This window comes from Gymnodraco acuticeps, unplaced genomic scaffold (genome assembly GCF_902827175.1).
Source record: "Gymnodraco acuticeps unplaced genomic scaffold, fGymAcu1.1, whole genome shotgun sequence".
Taxonomy (NCBI): domain Eukaryota; kingdom Metazoa; phylum Chordata; class Actinopteri; order Perciformes; family Bathydraconidae; genus Gymnodraco; species Gymnodraco acuticeps.
Window position 1 is genome coordinate 1,344,592 of NW_022991375.1, and position 22,086 is coordinate 1,366,677.

The window sequence follows — 22,086 nt, forward strand, 5'->3', positions numbered from 1 at the left end:
TCCTCTAAAACGTCCATGTTAACCGCTCTTCACTTTCACAAGCAGAAATGAAATTCCAGACTCACTGGCAATAAGATCATACAATGTAAATCACCTGCACTTGATTTGAAACACAGATACTGCCTCTTCAGATGGGACAGGATCTTTTTTAAGACACCCTAATAGCTAAATGCCAAAATAGGTTGTTTGCAATGAGTCCCAAAGCAGCATATGAACTTTGAAGAGTCCCAGCAACACACGCATGTTGTGGAACAGCTGCAGTTTTTTAAATATGGTTATCGTTATGAATTTAAAACACAACTTCTAATCAGGTCAGCACCAAATAAACAAGGCACATATACGGCCCAAATAATGAGGGGGTTATTCGGAGTGATGTTATTGTGATAAACATGTGCAGTACACACATTGATTGCATTTAGCTATATGAATTAACTTGAAACCAGTTCTGTCAGTTGACATCTGTAACCTTTTCTCACCAGGGAGTTCTTTAAGCAAGATGTCCTTTAGTTATTTGAAATCTCTAAAAAGTTCAATTACAACTCCTATCTTTCATCTGACACCTGTTGTCACTTTTACTTGAAGTCTTAATGATCTATTAGTGAACACTTATTCTAGTGCTGCCTTCTTCGCCTGCTTTTCTGAGTGTACCAGGAAAATATTTAATAAGTGAAATAACTCGACTGAGCTTTCCACCCAAGATAATATGACCAACACAATCCTCCTTTTATATTGTATTGCATCCGGAGATCAACGAACATCAGTGCTGACTGATAGAAGTTCTTTCTTTATATGTATATTATATTTCTAGGTATCGAAGCTTGTTTGCTAATGCATGTATTTGTTAGCAATAGCAATTCCTGTTTTCCAACTTCAACTTCCAACAGGCCGCCTCAGCCTCGGGGTGAGCTGTGTCCGCCTTTTAGGAACCGGCTGACTGAAAAACTCCTTCATTTATCTGAGGCCTCTGACAACTGTCTGTCAGCAGCTGAAGGGGATTTCCACACTCTCTGTGTCTGGGTGTGTTGCAGAACAAAACCGGTCATTAATACAGGGCATCAATTCTGACGCGGGACCTGTCATCAGTGACTGGCCTGACGTTGAGCATCTTCGAGCGAATTTAGGTGTTTCCCTTTAAACTGCACACTCATCAAATGAAGCCAGAGGGCTGCTCAGTTGCAGGCAGTCACATTTTAAGTAGTATAACCCTCACTGAAAATCTCTTTTAAACCCAAGCCTCAAACATTTGCTAATCTGTCTGCGCAATCCACAGAGTGTAAACAGTCAGTGACGGTGACATTGGTGAGGACACACAAAAGAGAGGATACACAAAAGCGTTAAGCTGTAGATGTTGACGTAGAATAATCTGTAAAGAGCAAATGCTGACATGTTGTCATCGCGTCCGATACCGTTTAACAATAGCTATTGACGGCAGGCAACTGTTGATGTTAGTGTACATGTTTAACTAGAGCGTGATTGGTGTGTCTGTTGACTTTTATTGGAAAGCACATAAAAATACACATTAAAATGACAAGATTCTGTAACACCCTTTTTGTAATTGTTTTTTTAACCACTTGTGGTCAAAGCAACAAGCTGTAAACACAACACTGACATGTTATCACCTAAGAAAGTAAATATGTCGTGTTGGCAGAGAGTAGCATAGTTACACATCGAGCACAACATTACGATTCACTGGGACTTCACTTCTGGCCTCGTGTTGGGAGCCCAATATCACTCAGATTTTTGCTCTGTTTTGGTCTCCGCCCTCACTCATCACACGCAATCACTTATTATATGTACAGCACTTTTGCTCGACCAAAAATCGTTTAAAAATGTGTTATATAAATAAAACTTTGATTTGATCACTCACTTTATATTTTCTTTGATTCTGGTTGCTGATGTAGCATACAGTGGGGTTAACAGAGATGCTGCTCAAATAGATGCTTGTCGCTGCTGGAAATGGCAAAGATTAAACAGTAAGGCTGGCACAAAACACTTAATGTTAAGTTAAGGGATGTACCACCAAAACGAGAAGCTAAAAGACACTAAAAAGCTCCATAAAGCTAAGAACTGCTTCAGCATCAGGTTTATCACTATAAGGGGCACATGTTCACCTTGTGTTATCCTTTGTTAATATAATTATATTGAATAAGATTATCAATATTTTAACATAACAATAATGTTAAAATGAAAATGGGACACGGGTGTGTAAGGAACACGGCTCTAAATGAATGATTGATATGGATACTGGATGTAAATAAGCATATTTTTACTAACAAATTCATCATATCAGTTTAGAAATGTTGAGTAATCTCATTATGTTGGCCCCGTGTCTCGTGAAAGCAGTAATTGCAGGTTTAAGAAAAACCTTTTTGCCACTGTTACAGAAATAAAACCTGCTAAGAATTAAACAGTTATCCAATAATAGTGATCACTGAATGATGAACGACACAAACTTTAGAGTTATGTCAGCACTGGCATGTCCAGCCTGCTTTGGACTCAAATACAAGCTTAAAGCTCAGTATCTGCGTTCATGATCATGAAAACTCAAAGAGGGTCTTTGAGTAATAAGTGTGTGAGATATGATATGTAAAAGGGAAATTCCCTAGTTTGACGCTAGGTGATTGATGGTACATGTGTTCATGGGTTGCATGATTGCATGTTTGTAATGTGCACATGTGGCATGTACTCTCCATCTATATATATACACGTATCTTCGTGTGTGTGTGTGTGTGTGTGTGTGTGTGTGTGTGTGTGTGTGTGTGTTTTGCCTCAGTGTGGGTTCAATAACCCAGTTGCAAATTCCAAATATAGATTCTCGAGATGCTCTCTCTTTCTGGCTGCTTCACTGTCATGCTATGGTGTGACATGCCTTCGTGGCATGGATATTCCCCATTCCAAAGTATAGACTAGCTGGAAACAGATCTGTACCACACTTTTGAGCTTTTAAAAGATTACATTTTTGTACAGTTAGTCACAAGTTAGAACTAGAGTCATAGGCTTTTGCTCTCAGTGTCTTTCCTTCATGTTTCCACTGCATGATGAATGGCCGCTGTTGTGTAGCACATTGGGTGCATCTGTGCTTTGCGTGCTGTATGTATACATGTTTGCATGCACCACTCTCCCTTTCACCGCCATGCCCCCCGCTGGTGTAACAGTTGCTCTCCTCTCACCATTGTTGCTAAAAAATACACCACACATGTTCTCATTCCCACTGTAGGAATCTCACACAGCCGCACATTCAGTCGCCTCTATTGTGTCAAAACATATTCAGATCATCTTTATTTATAGTTTCATAGCCTGATTCAAATATTATGCTGATTTCAGTCTAGCATCCTGCTGCATGATTGGACCTGTGGGGGTCCTGGAGGTACAGGGGGTCCCCTCTCCCACTCACTCTCACCAGGAGCAGATGGCCCTGGTTGGGCTGGGCAGCGTGAATGAGCCCCTATTGTCCCTGGATGTAGCGTAGCCTCCTAGCCCAGATGGCATTTATACCTTTTGTGTCTCTGCTGACTTTCTGCATAGTGAGACAGTGAATGTGTCTGCTCCAGTGGGTGGTAGCCCTCTGCTCGCTTTCATTAGCTTCTCGCTCTCTGTCTCTTTGTCCCCCACTCTCTTGTTTTCTCAATGTGTCCATTCAGATCCCTTTAAATTGGGCTTTATAGGCATGGACTTTTAGAAGGACTCTAAACATAAAACTGTATTTTGACAGATGAGCTCAATTTATACTAATTTGTGGCCTATAATAAAGCATTTTTTAATAATCCTGTCCTCTTTGTGACTTTGTTTTTACATTTCAAAGTGCATAGACCTTACCTTTGGTCAATGCTTTTTTAAGATGTCGGAACCTGGTTGCAAGGATTATATTCAAATTAATTATTTGTTTTTTTAATAACAAATTAAGTGTATATTTGTTTTATTTGTTGTCATATCCAGTGAACATTTTTTCAACTGTAAAATGTCCCTTGTAAAATATCTTAAATTATAAAATATATTACGTATTAATATTAAAATACAAAATGTGTCATATAATTATCAGATTCGTTTATATTTGAAAATATCAATATTAGTATCAACCTAAAGCTAACTCATATTACACCTCCTGTTTGTCTGGAGCTTTCAACCGTATAACCACAGTTTATTCAATTGTCCTGGAGATTGATCTGTTGACATGTGAGCTCAGTGGCAGTTATGATTTCAACTGTAGCACTTTAAGTGTTTTTTAACAAAAAGTGCTACTGATTAAGAACATGTGAGGCAGTTGAAAGCTCAAGAAAAAGCTATTAAGTGCACCTTGAGTAAGTGTGTCCAAATAATCAGCAGTAATGGAGAGGAACATAAAAGTTGGGCAAACCAGAAAGGTGGTTTTATACTCATTATGATGTGACTTCATTATTCCACTGGTAATAATGGTCTTCTCTTCACTGTCTCCAAACCTAAAACATGTCGTCATGTTATTTATGAGAAGAAACTAATAGCATCCCCCATCTGTGTGTGAGTCTGTGCACTTCAGTTTGTGCAAACATGTTGTTTTGTTTAAGGGATTTTTTGGAATTTGTTACTTGGGGTTGTGGTTGCAGTCTAAAACTGAGCTTTTTCCCATGCTCAAGCTAAATATCTTAAACCACACATTCTCTCTCTCACACACACACACACACACACACACACACACACACACACACACACACACACACACACACACACACACACACACACACACACACACACACACAAACACACACACACACACAAACAAACACACACAAACACACACACACACACACACATTCTTGCTGGTTTGGCTGTCTGTTTTAAATAGAAGATAATTTCTGTGATGAGCTGATTATGTGGATATCTGACAGCAAAGAGAGACATAGATGCCACACATATTGTGTGACATGCATGTGTGTGTGTGTGTGTGTGCCCCCTCCTGTTTCATCCTCACTGAACCGCAAAAAGTCACATCAGTGCACCACCTCGCTGCTCGCTCATTTCCATGTAACAGCTAATTTACTGCTCAGATCAAGTCAGATGTCTAATGAATCCACACAACTTTGCTAACATCAAACTCGGGTGACCCCTTTCCCCCTTTCACACACCACACACACACACACACACACACACACACACACACACACACACACACACACACACACACACACACACACACACACACACACACACACACACACACACACACACACACACACACACACACACACACACACACAAATAGCAGCTAGCGTGCGGCAGCCCTGTCACAGGAGGCATCATGTGCTCCTTCCTGTCCTCTGGGGCCTCCCCAGCACAGAGCCAGGCTTCAGAGCGGTGGCTAAATCCCCCTCAGAGACAGTCAGCCTGGCTGCCTGGCTGCCTGGTGCTTCAGCAGACTGTATTTACAGAAACAGAAACCTCTGGAAGAAAAGGATCCGATTAACCGCGAGGAATATATACAACGCATCAATCAGCAGGGAGCCAGGGAGGGAGAGAGACAACCAGAGAGAGAGAGAGGGAGAGGGAGAAAGTGGAGACCGGTTCGATGCTGGGGTTTTATTGGTGCTCTAAAACCTTCACACACACCACTGCATGCATTTAAGCACACACACACGGACACACTCAGGGGGGGTTTCTGGCAGAGGATGTGGGTCCAGAGAGCAGTCTGGTGTTTCAGTTTCAATCTTCCCCTCAGCTCAGATCAAGTAAACCAACCGGCAACTTAAGATGATGTCACTATCCCACAGCTGTCCCCACCAATCAGTGCTAGACTACACTGTGTGTGTGTGTGTGTGTGTGTGTGTGTGTGTGTGTGTGTGTGTGTGTGTGTGTGTGTGTGTGTGTGTGTGTGTGTGTGTGTGTGTGGCGTGCGAAAAGCTCTGCTCAGGTCAAATTGGACTCTCCCATATCTCGCTCTCTTTAATTCTGTCTTCTTCCATAACTCTAGGGATCCTACATACTGTGCTGAAAGTTATGGTCTGCATCAAGTTCCCTCACACACACACACACACACACACACACACACACACACACACCACACACACACACACACACACACACACACACACACACACACACACACACACACACACACACACACACACACACCACACACACACACACACACACACACGCACACACATCAACACACGCATGTGTACTAGCTGCCGGGAAAGGCATGGGGAGAGAGTGGGAAAGGGAGGGGAAATGAGGGGAAAGTGGGGATGGTTTCACAGGAGAACCATCACAAACCATCAGAGGATAACAGTATTGTATTCAAATATTACTGACCACACACACACACACACGCACACATTGTTTTGCAATTGTATTCATTGAAAAAAGATGTCTCATGATTCTGTAGACATAACAAATAATGATAGATGGTTAGATGGAAACTATTGCATATTTACTATAAAGAAAGCAAATCAATATGTTTCCTATTGAATCAAGGGTAAAAGGAAAATCTACAAAGTTTAACAAATTGGAAATATTGTCAAGTCATTTCTTCATTCAATTAACTTTTATATACATATTTTAGGGCCTACGTTTTTAAAAGAGAGGGTAGAATCCTCTGTAATCAACCTGATGAGCTCTCTTGAGATATTTGTATTAAAGCCTCTGGGCCGGATTTATGATTTGAAGGTATCTAAACCATTATTACAGATAAGATTGAATGTATTTTAAATGAAGCTATTTTAATTACCAAAGCTTTTATTTGTTTATGAATGCACAAATAACAAAGCCCCATATATACCGTGTACATATATAAGTATGTTCACTAACGCAGCAGAATAACAGCACACTTAATATAGCATAACTACTGTATGCTCTTCATTTATGAAGCTTAACGCATCAGAGGTTGAAAGCTTCCTGGAAGTGAAACATGAGAGTTGGTACTGTAAGTGAATACTGCTAAGTGCTTGCACTTCAATACTTCTGCTGAGGCCTTTTGTTTGAATGGAGGACTTTTAGAGGGCTGTTATTTCGTGATTTAATTAAGGGTTTTGTGTGATATTCCCACAACAATGTGTAAGTCCACATGGTAACACTTGTGTATAGCATAATGCAAACTAGACACATATTAGGGATAACTTAAAGTCTTACTTAATCTTATTTAGTAAACAAACCCAGGCTCATTATGTCTAAATTAGGTGAATTGTGCAAGATGGTTTTCCAATTTCCAAATAATTTCAATTCAATTATTTTAATTTCATCAATGTATTCAGTCCCGTGTTCATGACTTTTTTTGGTACCAGTGATATTAATCATGAAGTTAAAAGTGTTGTTTATAGTTTTTTCAGGGTTGTAAAGCACTTTACATTACCTTTTATGTATGAACAATGCTATGTAAATAAAGTTTAATTTTACAAACTACCATACATTGCATTTTTATAACAACAACAATATTGTTCTACAGTTCCAAATCTTAATCAAAGACTCTTATTTGGCATTAAAAGTCTTCATTGCACTAAGGCTCCTTATTTTCGAGCAAGCCTTTTTTTCGGCCTGCCAAACTCAGTGTTTCCAGGCAAACACAGCACAAAGACACATTGAGAAATGTTCCAAATAGCTATCATTAAGAAAAGAAATACTCATTTTAAATCAAAAGGTCTGGTATTTTTCCTCTCATGTTTTGCCTAAGCCCCCCCGCCCCCCGCCCGCTTTAGCACGCAACACAAAGTGAGCAGTAAATGAATCAAGGCAGCGCATGCTTCCTGTCTCTGACTCTGCGTATGAAAGTCTCGTGTATTCAATTAGCGATAATGTTGAGCAGTCCCATCTCCATCACTGTGATTAGAGTAAACACAACTCTTTTTGATTCCTTGGATTTTTTGTTTTCACGTCAGTCTGTCTTTCCGAGTGGCAAATTGCAACTGGCTTGAAACATATACGATTTTTTGTGTTAAAACATTCAGTGTTCCCCTCTCCCTCGACGCTTTGCTTCATGTGCTGTGCAGGATTCAGCTGCACGGTGACGAGAGGTTGGAGGTCGCAGTGTGGGTGTCAGGAATGACCTTTGACCTCCTCTGACCCGCTGAACAGCAGCCGAACTGAACATCCAACTGGGAGCAGAGAGAAGACCCAGAGGTCAGGAGAAACACTGAGGGAAGCATTTTCATCTTTTTCCTTTTCCTACAACTTCATTTTGTTATTTTCCCACTCAATGTCTTTCCTCCCATCACTGAAACTGCATTAGTATTATGTGTAAAAAAAAAAAGCCTATAATTTAGGAATAAGAGAGGAGGAAAAATACTTATTTTCTCGTTGACACCAGTGTCTTTAGGATTTATGGACCCGGGTTTTAAAAGGTTTCCAAGGCCCAAGGATCATGAAACTCACTGAACAGATAAACGACTGCGTAAACATTCAAATACAGAAAGGAAAACAACAACATGACGGGGACTATTTTGCCATCAGGAATTTTTCATTGTATCTACCAGTTTGTTCTCTGCTTTCCGATGTAAATCTATCAAATTCTCTTCCATTCTTTTTACAAATGTCCTTCCCCCCCCCCCCCCCCCCCACGTTATACATCTCTATTTCTATCATCACAGTAGTTGCGCTGTATTTTATTGCTGCGGCTCAATCGCTCATCTCCACTGTCCACTCATTATTTATCTCTCTACACTTGAACGAACCTTAAGCATTTATGATTGTGAAAAAGGAAAATACCATAAAATAAACGTATAAGAAATAATGGCAGATTTTTCCATCAATTCTACACTTTCACCCACACACACTCGCACACACAACCCTATCCGAGGGCCCCTCATCTTTCCCATCCTCCCACTCTCTCATCAAGGGTCATTTGCTCAGTTTCCTGCTTTCCTCTCCTTCTCCGATTGGTGGATTTCTACACGCCTCTGATTGGTCAGTGTTTTCAGCGCCTCCCCTTGTCACCGTGAGAACACCTCCCCTTTTTGGAGACACTCCTCTTTCTCTGAGGACAGCCTCCTCCTCTGACTCTCCACCCCTAATGTTGCTCCTCCTCCTCGACAAACACAGAAGTAAGGGTGTTCAGGCGCCCCCGGGTGGACGACATGTTTTACAATGTGTCCAATGATGTTTAAAAACTGTTAAAAACAGTCTTCTGCACTAAAATCAACACTAGTTTCATTTCCTCAACAAAAGGCTTACAACTGATCCGACATTTGAGTAAAAGCTCAACAGAAACAATATATTTTTGGATGTAAAACCGATTAGAGACTCTTATAAACAAATATATAAAGTATAGCTTTGATCATCCAAACTTAGAGTGCCATCTAGTGGTCTATAAATGTGACAAATATCAGAAAAACTCAAATGTGATTTTACATTAACTATGGACAAAAAAAAACATCTAAACAAATTGATTCTTTGGTATTTAATATTGAACAAAGCTTGCACTAATTTAAAAGGTGTGTGAATCAGAGCCTATAAGATTTCACTCTTTTTGAGATGCAAGACTGTTCCATTTAAAGTTCAATTTCTTTATTAAATTAAATAGAAGTATTAGTATTCTTCAAGTCCAAATAGGCTCATCATCGGGTACAGTATATAATAACACTTTTATACCTCTTGACCTGCAAACATGCCCATGTGCTAATGTAATTAAAGATTTTGAAACAAGACGCCAACAGTGAATTAGCCTCAAAACCTGAGCACGACAGATACATATGTTTTGCAGATCGATAAACTGACTAAAATGAAGAAATATGTGCATTTCTCTGTGTCTGCATGCAGAGCTTTACAAAAGCAGAGGTGAACAGAGCAGCTGCTCAGGTGCTGCGGGACCACAAATCAGCAAGTTATAAACTGCTGGTGTCAGGTTAAAAAAAAGTTATTTATTTCCTTTTGTTATTCAGGCTTATACTCAAACCACTCAAGGGATTGTTAACTTGCAGGAATTCAAACTCATAAAGATATTCACATTATTGGAAGCCTGTGTTAATTTTGGTTCTTTAAAGGTCTTGTGATATTTTATGTCGTCATATTAATGTCAACAAATCCTAAGAAAACACCCAAAACATCAATCCTATTTACAAGAATGGTCTGTGTAGCCAAAGCCTCACACGGTACCTTATAAGAGCTGCATTGTTGTCCTAATAGTAAATAGAAACACTTCAATAAGACACATCATTGCACCAGTTCACATGTGTCTTCACTACAAAGACTTTGTCCACATATAGTACATTTTTTGGCCTTTTGCTTTTATTTCTGACCTATTTTACAAGATGTATGCCTTCAGTAGTAAGCAATCAGTTAGACACTAAGAGAGACAGACTCAAATATTATTTTCTCTGGTCCTTTTTTTGAGACTTGGTGACAGAAACACAAATATAAAACATTGTCCTTTAAGGAATATTCTGTCTTATCCGGGTTTTTGTGGAGTTTTACTACCTGTCGTAAAAAGGAAACTAATCAGGATAATTTATTGTCTTTTCCTAAGATGCTTTCAATGGGGTGGAGGGGTTCAAGTTCTGCTTACGGACCCCAAAACGCCTGGGCCTCTGCATGTGCAGCAGGTTAAAGGCTTTAACATAAAACGTTCTGTCTTTGTGAGGACAGAAAGATACAGTAACACTTCCTGTCTTTCTCCTTAACCTCCAATAGGCCCAACGTTTTCCTTCTGTCACTCCTAGTATTGGATGTGAGAGACACGAATCCATCACATCTCCCTACAATCACAACAACGCAACACAGCCGACCACATGTGCGAGTGTGTGTGTCTGTCTGCCTGGCGTCAGTGTGTCTTCCCATACATCATAATGCTGTGATTCCGCAGAAATTGATTTGATCATTGATAAAACTATAACCCGTCACTAGAGCTTGATGAATGTGTCTCCTCGCTGAGTGTACGGGCATGTAAAGCGTTGTGATGATGACCCGGCTGATGTCTAAGTGAGGGGGAAGATAAAACCGAACATAAATCAGCTCAGCAGGGGGATAACAGCACATTCCCACAAATCATCCCAGGAATCCGAGGGTGTCCTGGTCCTAGAGAGGAATTCAGGGAAGGCTGCCAGATCCCAGTCAGACAGAGAGAGAGAGAGGTGGGGATCAACATTGGTTAATTCTACTTCCTGCTTCTGCTTCTTCTTTGGATCTACCTATTTGTACCTTTTCCCTATAGTTTTCATCTGTATGCCTGATTAGTTTTCCTGAAGTTAACAAAATAATTCATTATTGTTTTAGACATTTCAGTAAACCGTACGTCACCTCAACCACGGGTGCACAATGAGTCAAACACATGTTATAAGTGGGAGGTTCAAGGCGTTTTAAATCAAACCTGCAGGGCAGTATTTCTTTCAAAGAAGTGGCGTCTGTTTTCAAGCAAGTGGACAGCATAGAAGCAAAGAGGAGGGGAGGGAGAGGAGGCCCAAAAGGACGAAAATGGAAAGATGAAAAGGCCGCCGGGGTGGTGAGGGATGCACATTAAAAACATTAAGAAGAGAGAATTACAGTGTCCGAGAACAAGGTCTTTGAGGGAGTGCTCTGTGAAAGAACAAAGGGAGAGCTCGCGGTATAGGGAAGCCTTCTGCGGATAAGACTCTGGATAAGTGTCAGAGACAGGATCGTAAATCCAGAACCCCATAGTCTGCAAGCTGGGGCCGGGGGTCAGGGAGGGAGAGCACAAAGAGAGAGGCTGGGGAGAGGTGGGAGGTAAATGATAATACGGAAAGATAGATTGAAACCATAGCCATAAAAAAACATCTTAAGGATGATACTGAATCACTGAAACCAGATGACTGGGATACTCTTCCACTGGCCCGCTGTGCTAAAGGTGAGACAGGACATGGCAACAAGGCAAATGGAAACAATGTCAGGGTCATGACGCATGGATCAAATGAAAGTTCCCTGTGCGCTGTCATTATCAACCTGTGTTTCACACCAAGCATTCCTCACATTCTGTCTGCCAAGGATGCAAACACAGCTCCGGTGAGTCATCGGTTACATCTTAATACACTTATTGTCACATTCAGAAACAGGAATGGTGAGTGACGTCGACCCCACGCCTGTTGCCGAAAGCTGTTGTCCAACGGTTGCTATATACTTACGTTTCCATAGAGGCTTAAGCTGCATTTTGTGAACAATGTGTAACGTGACACACATGCATTTTGGGTATTTTCTAGTGTTTATCCAGTATGACGTATAAGACATCATTTATTTGAAGAAGAAAGCTGGTGATATTGTATATTTTTGATATTGACTACAAATCCTACAATCGTACATTGAGTCTATCTCTCTATACTTTCGACCCCCATGTGCACATCTTTGAAGCGAATCATCAATATGTATTATTAATAGTAAAAATGGTTAAAGGTGGGGTCGGTCATTTTGGAGAAACCAGCTCGAGTGCGCTAGAACTTGAAAATCTTGTTATATTCCATGGAATGCTCTTAACATCCCGATAGCAATGAATAAATTAAATGCTTTGACAATAAATACATACAAAAATGTCATCTGTGGAAGCCGTGGCGCTGTAAAAAGCACGACCAGTCATTTTAGCCGGCCCGGCTAAAGTAACTGGAGGGCCTACCTGCCTGTCAGCCTTCCATCTGTGCACAAACTTATCTCGTGCCCTCATTGGTCATGTGCGCGTTTGTGTGTGTTGGAGGAGGGGCTCTGTAAGGCAGTCTGAAGGAAGGGGCAGATTTTTTTCGGTTGTGTACTTTCAAATTCTAGCGCACTCGAGCTGGTTTCTCCATTCTTACCTACCCTACCTTTAAGAGTTTTGAAAGATGTATGTCTTCAGTAGTGGCAAGTGCGCTCTGGGCTGAGGGACACAGGCTGGTATATTATTGAGGGATGGGCTTCTTTATCGTTTTATTTATTTATGTATTTATTTTTGCTTTTCTGTGTGTCGAAAATACCGGAAATATCACCAGCTTTGTCATATAAGTACTATTATATCTTATGGGTCATTATGGAAAAACACTGGACTCTATAATACTGGCGTACTGGCCAGAGCATTGTAAAGAGTCTTCAACCTTTACTCTTATTTCCACTGTATTAATTACAAATTACAGTTTGTGTGCAGCTCTTCATTAACTTAGTAATAACTTCAATGATAAGGAAAAATAATCTGTTAAAGTATCCAAATCTTTCAAATTAAATTATGGCAAAAAAAGGGTTAAAGGAAATGTTAGATTACAATTGTTATATTCTAATTGCAATTGTATGAGGCAAACAAGAGGAAATAACTGAATGAATAAAAAACAGAGAACTCAAATTTCTCCAAACATAAAAGAAAACTCGAACACATCTACTTGTGAACCTGTCTCCTTCAAAGCAGCTTGCTTAGTCTCTAATTGACGTTGCCACATAATGAGCAGAGCTTTAGTAAAGGGGGAAATAGAGCCTTTATATCGAACAACACACCCTGTATCACGTGTATTGAATGTGAATTGGCCATTTCCATAAGATGCCTGTGTTTAGTTTCCTTCCCCTCTGCCAACAGGTTCATTTAGCAGCCTAATGAGGACATAAATGCCTTTCCAAATCTATTCTTCAGAGCTGGAAGATTATTAAAGCAGGAATTTACTCAGTTTAAATGAGGCTGAAGGTATTAGTGTATGTGCGTAAGTGTGTGTGTGTGTGTGTGTCTCTACAACATGCGACAGGTGACGTACGTTTCAGGGGTCTTTAATAACTGTGGTCAGAGGGGTCCTCGGACAACATGTCTCCTGCTGTTAACATGCTGACTGTAGTGCTGCTCCTGATGCTCGGGGCGTCTGACTTGCAGGTACACGGGACATTCATCAACAGGGATAAGACTTTGCTGAGCAGCGACTATGGAAGACACAGTGTGAGGAAACAGCAACAGGTAAGGACTATCCAATGATGCTTATTCAATTAGTCCTTTTAAGTTTTCCTTTACAGATCAAATGTAAGTAGATTCATTCATTTTCAATTGGCACTTGTCATTTTTCAAACAAATATGCCACATATTATATGTTATTGAAGCTTATCAAATGTAAGGATTTCCTACTTTCATTTGTCATATATGATTATAAATTGAGTATGTATGTGTTTTGGACAGCTCCACTTTCCTAGTATTCTGTACTACAACTTTCAAGATCGCAAAATTACAATTGATTCCAAATATTTAAAGCAATGTCACATATCTTTTACAAGAAAATGTGTAAATGGACCACTCATGTTCACGTACATGATGGTGTTGCTTTTGATTATACTGTGTATGAAATAATAATGGGAAATTATGTGATCCAACCTAGAGAAAATATGAGTGGTCAAAACTAATTCTGAAACAAATAATTGTGGTAATAAATTATACTGTTGTCTTATGTCAAAGATGAACCTAAGATGACTTATTTAAAATATGTATGTCTCCAACCAACTGACTAAACACCTAAGATATTGCCGTGATCATTATTTATATGACAAAAAAGCAACAAATCCTCATCATATGAGAAGATGGAACCAGCAATGTGTCATATTTGTTTAAAACTTTAAAGAAAAATATGAAATTATCATGAAACTAGTTGACTAATGAGCTAGTAATCGACAACATTCATGAAAATATTCTTTAAAGGTCCCATGTCATGCTTTTCCGGTTATTACCCGACACCTTGTGTGTTATGTAGCTTTGTATGCATGTAAACGGTCTGCAGAGTCAGATACCCAAATGGACCCATTGGTCCAAATGGACCAATCCGTGGAGCCGTTACGTTACGTCCGCGGAGCCGTTACGTTACTTCCTCACACACACACACAATCTTTTCTCAGCCGCAGCTCCGCCGATTTCTCCTCCCTGAGACGGTGGGACGCGGCGAGGCTGTGAGTCGGTGTGTGAGCACACACACAAACTCCCAGCCAGGCTGCGGGTGTGTGTGTTCGGGCTGGGTTTCGCTGTGTCTCGCTGTCTCGCAGATGGCCACTGAGCTCATAGGGAGGGGGGGGGCAGGAGCTCCAACAAGCCGTTTAGGACAGAGAGTGAATACACATACTATACAGAGATGCTATATGAGAAACCAATGTGAGTTTGGAAAATTGCACAATTTAAATCTATTTTAGTAGACCTCAACAATGGAATTATGATCAGTAGAAATGGCCATGACATGGGACCTTTAAATCAGACTGATTCTGACTTCCACATGTTTTTGTTTCCAGACAAAAAGTGACATTCGCAAAAGTTTGGATCTGGAGAGCTACAAAGTGCACGTGAACCCGACCACCAGCAGAATCAGCCTCCCGACCATCATCAAGCTCCACCCCCCCACGGCCATACCTTTCCACCTGCACGCCAACATGCCCATGCGTTTCGGCAGGGAGAATTTGCCTGGTGATGAAATTACCAACCTGCCCCAGAGGTTTGGGCGCTCCTGGGACCTGTGTGCCGAGTGCCGTGAGGTCCGAGAAGCACAGCTGCCCCAGAGGTTTGGGCGTTCCTGGGACCTGTGTGCCGAGTGCCGTGAGGTCCGAGAAGCACAGCTGCCCCAGAGGTTTGGGAGAGGCAGTCCCTTCTGGGGCCTTCTGAGGACAATGACCAAAGCACAGATATTTAACGGCTTGCAATGGTGGGTGCAACTTTTAACCCCTTTATTTCCAAATAAATGTACCATGACTGTGACTTTTGTTTGCTAACAATGTTGTGTTCTCTTCCCACAGGGCTGAAGTGTTTGACTTTACAACCAGCTCAGAAGAGTTGGAAATGCAAGGAAAGACCTTTAAAGGGATGAAAGGGGGTTTGACAAGCCAACACCAGGGTCTATATAACTTGTAAATATCACTAGTGTTTTTTTGTACAGTCAGGATGATAAATATCAAAGGTTGAAGAATAGATAAGCATGTTGAAATATTCCAATCTACGAGTCATTCTAAAGTTATATTACTGTGACATCATAATAAAAGTTTCAAGCGAGTGGTTTGGGTTTTATTGGGTTTATAATTATTTGGGAAATCAGATTGATGGGGGGATGCTTCTAATGGAAATCAAAACAAACATTATTTTAATTTCTTTCAAAAGATTTAAAACATAGAGGATTTTTTTTTTTTAAATGTTATACATATTCATTAACATTTATTTCAATATTTTTAATCAAGCAGGCTGCAGACGTATTTGAAGTGGCTTTTAAATGATATGATCATAACAATCCAATCCAATCCACTTTATTTATATAGCACATATTAAAAACAGAGGGTTTACCGAAGTGCTTCACAGCAAACATAACATTATAATAAAATATAATATTACAAGAATAGATAAAAGGCATACATAAGAATAGATAAAAGGCATACATAAGAATAGATCAAAGGCACATAAAGGCTATGGACAGACAATAAAAGCATAAAAATCGATAGCTCAAACTGACTAGAAAGCGAGAGAAAATAGGTGGGTCTTCAGGCGGGACTTAAAAGTTTGAAGCCTTCTGAAGATCACCTTCAAAACAGTGTGTGTGTGTGTGTGTGTGTGTGTGTGTGTGTGTGTGTGTGTGTGTGTCATCAGTGACTGACCACTAGAGGGAGACACACATTAGTTTAGTGTCTCGACAGAGAATTATATTATCTCAAGGGGTTACACACAAACCAACAAACACATAGCGTTTAAACAGCTCTTCAAAGGACCAAATGGTAGGATTTGGAAAATATAGCCTTTTATGTTTATCTTTCTCCTTTAGAGAGAAGTCAATAAAGGGGCCAGTTCCCAGATGACACCCCCTTTCAGTCCCTTATCTTTATGCCATGTTCCTGTCAGCATCCAAACATCACCTCTTTCTGAATCCCTGCTCTTTCTTTGACAAAATAACTGGATCTGAATGTAAATCTTCCTCACAGCAGACACGTGTCAGGACAGGAAGAGCACCAGTGTATATTGACATTGTCAATGGCTGCATTCTTCTTAGGTGTGTCATTTCTAACACCCTGGTAATTATTCTGGCTCATTAATATGGCTGCGCATATAAGACACCTGAATGGAAAAGGCATCATTATCGAGAATATGTCTATACGCATAACAGCAGATATTGAGACTAATTTCAGCAGGAACATCACGTTGTTGCTAATCCATTACTGTGATATGTCAAAATATGAATGTGAAAAATGCATTAAATCAGCGCCCATGTTCATTGTGAATGAACATGTTCAATAAGCCGTGCTCTTATACAACAGGTTTGTTATACGGTATGTGAGTCACTATTATACTTTGTACTGCTTGGAGATATATGAATATGACATTTTTGTATTTTGTAACAGTCATTGTCCTTTGACATCCAAATGGAAACTGTTGAATATTGACAACAATATTTGTATAAAACATAAAAAGTACTACATTCTATTAGAAAAAAGAGGTATGTACTTGTCCATGAGTGTTATACAATGCTGCATACATTTTGAGTCAATGGGTCACATGAAATATATGACATTTCGTTAAGTATTGAGACTTTTCAACAAAGAAACTGTTGAATTTCATAACAGTATCCATGTAAAGTAAAACATTTACTAAAATCCATTACATAAAAGAGGTTTCTTCTAATTGTCAAATGCAGTAATACAGTTCTGCATTGATTTGAATCACAAGGTAACGTGACGTGAACGTTTTGAAAATAAATCATGACTTTTCAATAAAAAAACTGCAGAATTGTCACCAAAAAAATTATCTCTAAAAAAAGATATCTTTGTAAAATCAAATCATGACACGTCAATTATCTAATATGGGCAATGTAGCATGGCAGGTCATAGTTTATATATATCTATGTGGCAGGTGACTAGAAGACACTAGGCTTGTTTGAGACGCGTTGCGGCTCGCCTCGAAAGTAGACGAGAATAGCCGATCGCAGCCGGGGAGGTCTCAAAAAGCTCGCCTGAAGTCGGACAGCTCGGAGTCCATGCTCGGAGTCTTCTTCTTCTTCTTCTTCTTCTTCTTCTTCTTCTTCTTCTTCTTCTTCTTCTTCTTCTTCTTCTTCTTCTTCTTCTTCTTCTTCTTCTTCTTCTTCTTCTTCTTCTTCTTCTTCTTCTTCTTCTTCTTCTTCTTCTTCTTCTTCTTCTTCTTCTTCTTCTTCTTCTTCTTCTTCTCTCGGTTTTTTGGCGGATTGCAAACAACTTTAAGGTGCATACCGCCACCTCCGGAGTCGGCTTGACTCGGTTTGCATTTATAAAGAATGCACACATGTGTTTAATCGTTAATGTCAGATATGTAGTAAGTAAATACATTTGTTCCTGCTCCAGATTAGATTCAACTTTATTGTTATTGCACATATTACAGGTACTGAGACAACGAAATGCAGTTTAGCTTCTAACCAGGTGCAACAAGCAGTAAAGTGAAAAGTAATGTACACAATCTACAGAATAACATATAGAATGAATTGAATGATGAATAAACAGTGAGGGGTATGAATACACTAGATATACACAGCAGCCTGAGAGCAGTATGAACAGTGTGTATGAATATGCTAAGATATATAAAGTATGAAAACGGTAAGCAGTGCAAGTATAGTATAAAATATATGGATATTAATTTAATGATGATAAATATTGTGGAACAATGATGAAAAATGTGAATGGAAGTGGCGACGTAAAACTGACACAAAACAACAACAACATTTTGCCAGCCAATTGGAGAGTTTCATCACCAGCACGTGGTAAAAACCACCAATGAGCGCTCAGCTCGAGATACCAGCGAGCCGTTTCCCATCAAGCATTTCGCTTCCGCAGCCCGTGGAGAGCAACTGCGCCAACTCGCCTCGCCTCGCTCTCAAGGCTGCGGGCGTCTTTGTCCCGCGAAATTTCAAAGTCTCATGTAGGCGGGCCTCCAGAGCAAGTCGGACAAAATGACTAACCATCATGCAACGCACTAGCAAGACGTTGATCGCGTCTGCGCAGGTCTTGCTTGTCTCAAACAAGCCTATTTTGATCAAATCTCCAACATGAAACTTACTTCACCCCGGTTTAGTTCTACTGGTTTACTTTTTGGTGCATTATTGTGGTTTAAACCACAGTAAAGTCCTAAATCAAATGATCACGTAATTCACTTAAAAGTAAATGTTCACTCTAATTTACATTGATATCAATAACGCCTTTTTCACAACAGGTATGTGTTCCCATACATTGCAAACGACACACCTCACCTGCCTTCATTCAGATGGGTGTGACCGACATTCTGAAGCTGCCTCTTCAATGAGTTGCGCAACGAGTTTATCATAACGTTGTATCTATTCAATCCGACCCAACCCCTTCCTTCCTACATTTGGGAGCAGATCCGGTCGTGTACTTGTTCGAGTAGTTTAAAAGGGAAAACAGCAAGAAACTTTAGCAAACAACAACAACAATCACATTATTTGGAAAGGGGAGGACACTTTTACCTGGAGGTCCTTGAACTACACACAGTTCTATTTGGTAGACTACGGTAAAATCTCTAACTTTTTGTTACGTTGTCTTGTTTGTTGTATTTTCACGTCTTCCTCCGGTAAAAACAAAATGTCTGTGGTGAATTATGTTGTAGTCGCGTTTTACTACGCAGTTTCATGATTTCAATAGTTAAAATGGAAAAAAAGATATATTATTTGCGATCTTTTTCATTCAGGCTAACAAGCAGTTTTAGCTTGACCTACTTTCGACAGCATAGGTCTGTCTTTTTCGACGGATTTCTAAAACAACCCGTAAGTGTGAGGGTTATTAAACTACCAATATGCCCTTGGCAACATAGTGTCATAAATAATTTCGGACTCCATATTAATTCCACTCTCACATTTTGAATCACTAGTATTTTAACCCTCAGTGCTCCTGACTGTAACTCTCATTGTTTGCCACCATTTCCTCTCCTCCCAGCTCCTGGTCATGGGGGACATCAACAAAGGGAAGAAGGTGTTTGTTCAGAAATGCTCCCAGTGTCACACAGTGACAGAGGGGGGGCGTCACAAGGTGGGACCCAACCTGTGGGGTCTGTTTGGGAGGAAGACAGGACAGGCATCTGGCTTCAAGTACACACAGGCCAACATCGACAAAGGTAAGGATCAAAAAAGCCCGTATTACAGACAACCAAACTCCAACCAGCCAAAGAGGAATTACCTATATAACAATGCACCCCAGTATAGCAAGCATTAAGCAACGTTTCTAACCACCCCACATTTGTACTATAAAGTTTACCCAAACATTTGAATCCAGTCTTTACTTGTTTGTATATCTTTGACAAAAGTAGGCTACATTTTAGGATGTACGGTTGTTAATCTTAAACCATAAAATATTACATTAAACATGTTTACCAGTGAATTCTAACACTAGGGTTGTTTTGCACTTCAATAATGTTTTATTTAACCAGGTCTATGTCATGATGTTAAAACCACCATGGTAACCTGCCATTTTTTGTAAAGCACTTTGAATTGCCTTGTGTTGAAAAGTGCTATATAAATAAACTTGCCTTGCCTTGCCAAACTGTTCTCTAAAAGTGTTTAAAGGAAAGACAGAGTAAGCATCTGTACTATTTAGCACAGTTTCTGATGATTTCTTTAATGCTTTAACTCATCCAGTGCATGGCAGCATATCGTTCCTGAGAAACAGTTGTGCTTGCTCTCCTCTATTAGTGGATTAATTGTTCCTGCTGCAATGAAACTTTATATTGTATCTATATAAAGTTGCATTGTCAGTACAACTTCCTATAATTGTCAAAAACCCATGCACCTAACTGAGGGCCCTTCAAGTTCATTCATTGGCCCAGATTCCACAAGTTAGCTGTCTAGCCCTTTTGACAAGCCTTCATAAGTCTTACATCAGCGATCATAGTGTAATCATCTGATCGTTTTACTTTAACTCAGGATTATAATTTGGTTTAAACATGGTATCAAATGCTGTCTCTCCTTTGTCCCATGAATACAATATATCAATATGCATCTGCATGTTTTATATGTGTAGAAATGATCTCACAAAGTTATTCTACAGAGCTGAACAAACAATTATCTTCGTTGTCAAATATTCAATATAAAAAAAAAATCTGGATTATTTGATTAACCTATAAAATGTAAGACAATTGTGAATGTCTTTACATTTTGTCAGTATAAAACCCCAACGAATATTAAGTGTAATCTTATGATTAAAGTATATTTGAACAATAAATGGATTAGCGAAATAGTATTTTCCTGTCAATCGACTAATCGTTACAGCTCTAGCTGATAAGCAGCTTGGTCCTTTCTCTACCTGACGATAAGAGCAGCAAGTCTGAACAGGCAGACTCTCTCGCTCTAAAAACTGCTCTAACACTAGGTCATAAAACCTAAAAACAGTTATCAGATGTGTGAGAAGGCAGATTTTTCATACTTATGCCAAACATGTTGTTAAATGTGTGTGTTTGTTTTGTAGGCATCATATGGGATGAGGAAACCCTGGCAGTCTACCTTCAAAACCCTAAGAAGTACATTCCTGGTACCAAGATGATCTTCAGTGGGATCAGAAAGAAAAGGGAAAGAGTGGATATTATAGCGTATCTAAAGGACTCCACCTCTGAATAAACTGACAAACAAAACACACACACACACACACACACACACACACACACACACACACACACACACACACACACACACACACACAGCTGTGGACAGAAGCACTGTACATTTAGGAAAAACAATAGTGTATTCTTTATTTTAATGTATAGTTAGAGTTCTCTTTCTGCATTTAGTTACATTACAGCATTGCTCCCACACAGCTTTTGTGTGAGACTGTTTTTAATTATCGTATGAGTCAGCCTTCGTGTGTTTTCCAGACATTTCTCAGTCGAGGCTTCTTAAAGAGGCAGCCTTCCTTTGGGACTTTCGGAAAACAGTTGTTTACCATTTACTACTGCTCGCACAAACTCTGCATGTTTGCCACTTTAACTCTCGCTGCACTGTTGGCAGCTCATGTTCAGGTCTATTTTTCTATTATATTTTGTTTACTACTTGTAGAGCTTTTCTCTAAAGTCTCAAGACTTTGAAAAACTGTTTGACGGTGCTGGATTGTATTATATTTCCTCTTTGTAAGCTACTTGGTGTGATTACTTTTACGAGAGCTGCACTTTAATATGAGTGTGTTTTGTATTCATACACTTATGAATGACTGTTTCTGACTTAAGAACTGGAATGTCAAACTGATTTGTCATTTATATAAACAGCCATTATT

General features: G+C 39.7%; 2 protein-coding genes across 7 annotated transcripts; both read left to right on the forward strand.

The window, feature by feature from the left end:
- The first annotated feature begins 13,657 nt into the window (after positions 1–13,657).
- On the forward strand, positions 13,658–15,731 carry npvf (neuropeptide VF precursor). The gene is made up of 3 exons (XM_034240823.1): positions 13,658–13,804; positions 15,112–15,518; positions 15,610–15,731. Exons 1-3 carry the CDS (start codon positions 13,658–13,660, stop codon positions 15,722–15,724), a joined length of 669 nt encoding a protein of 222 aa, XP_034096714.1. The 3' UTR covers positions 15,725–15,731.
- Positions 15,732–18,931: 3,200 nt separating this feature from the next.
- On the forward strand, positions 18,932–21,951 carry LOC117563018 (cytochrome c-a). 6 transcript variants are annotated; one of them, XM_034241132.1, is made up of 4 exons: positions 18,932–19,342; positions 19,520–19,595; positions 19,765–19,942; positions 21,289–21,951. In XM_034241132.1, exons 3-4 carry the CDS (start codon positions 19,774–19,776, stop codon positions 21,435–21,437), a joined length of 318 nt encoding a protein of 105 aa, XP_034097023.1. In that variant the 5' UTR covers positions 18,932–19,342; positions 19,520–19,595; positions 19,765–19,773; the 3' UTR covers positions 21,438–21,951. The 6 variants fall into 6 exon arrangements, with proteins under 6 accessions (XP_034097023.1, XP_034097025.1, XP_034097029.1 ...); XM_034241134.1 differs by lacking the exon at positions 19,520–19,595 and having other exon boundaries at positions 18,946–19,342; positions 21,289–21,450; positions 21,481–21,951; XM_034241138.1 differs by lacking the exon at positions 19,520–19,595 and having other exon boundaries at positions 18,946–19,342; positions 21,289–21,450; positions 21,489–21,951.
- Positions 21,952–22,086: the final 135 nt, after the last annotated feature.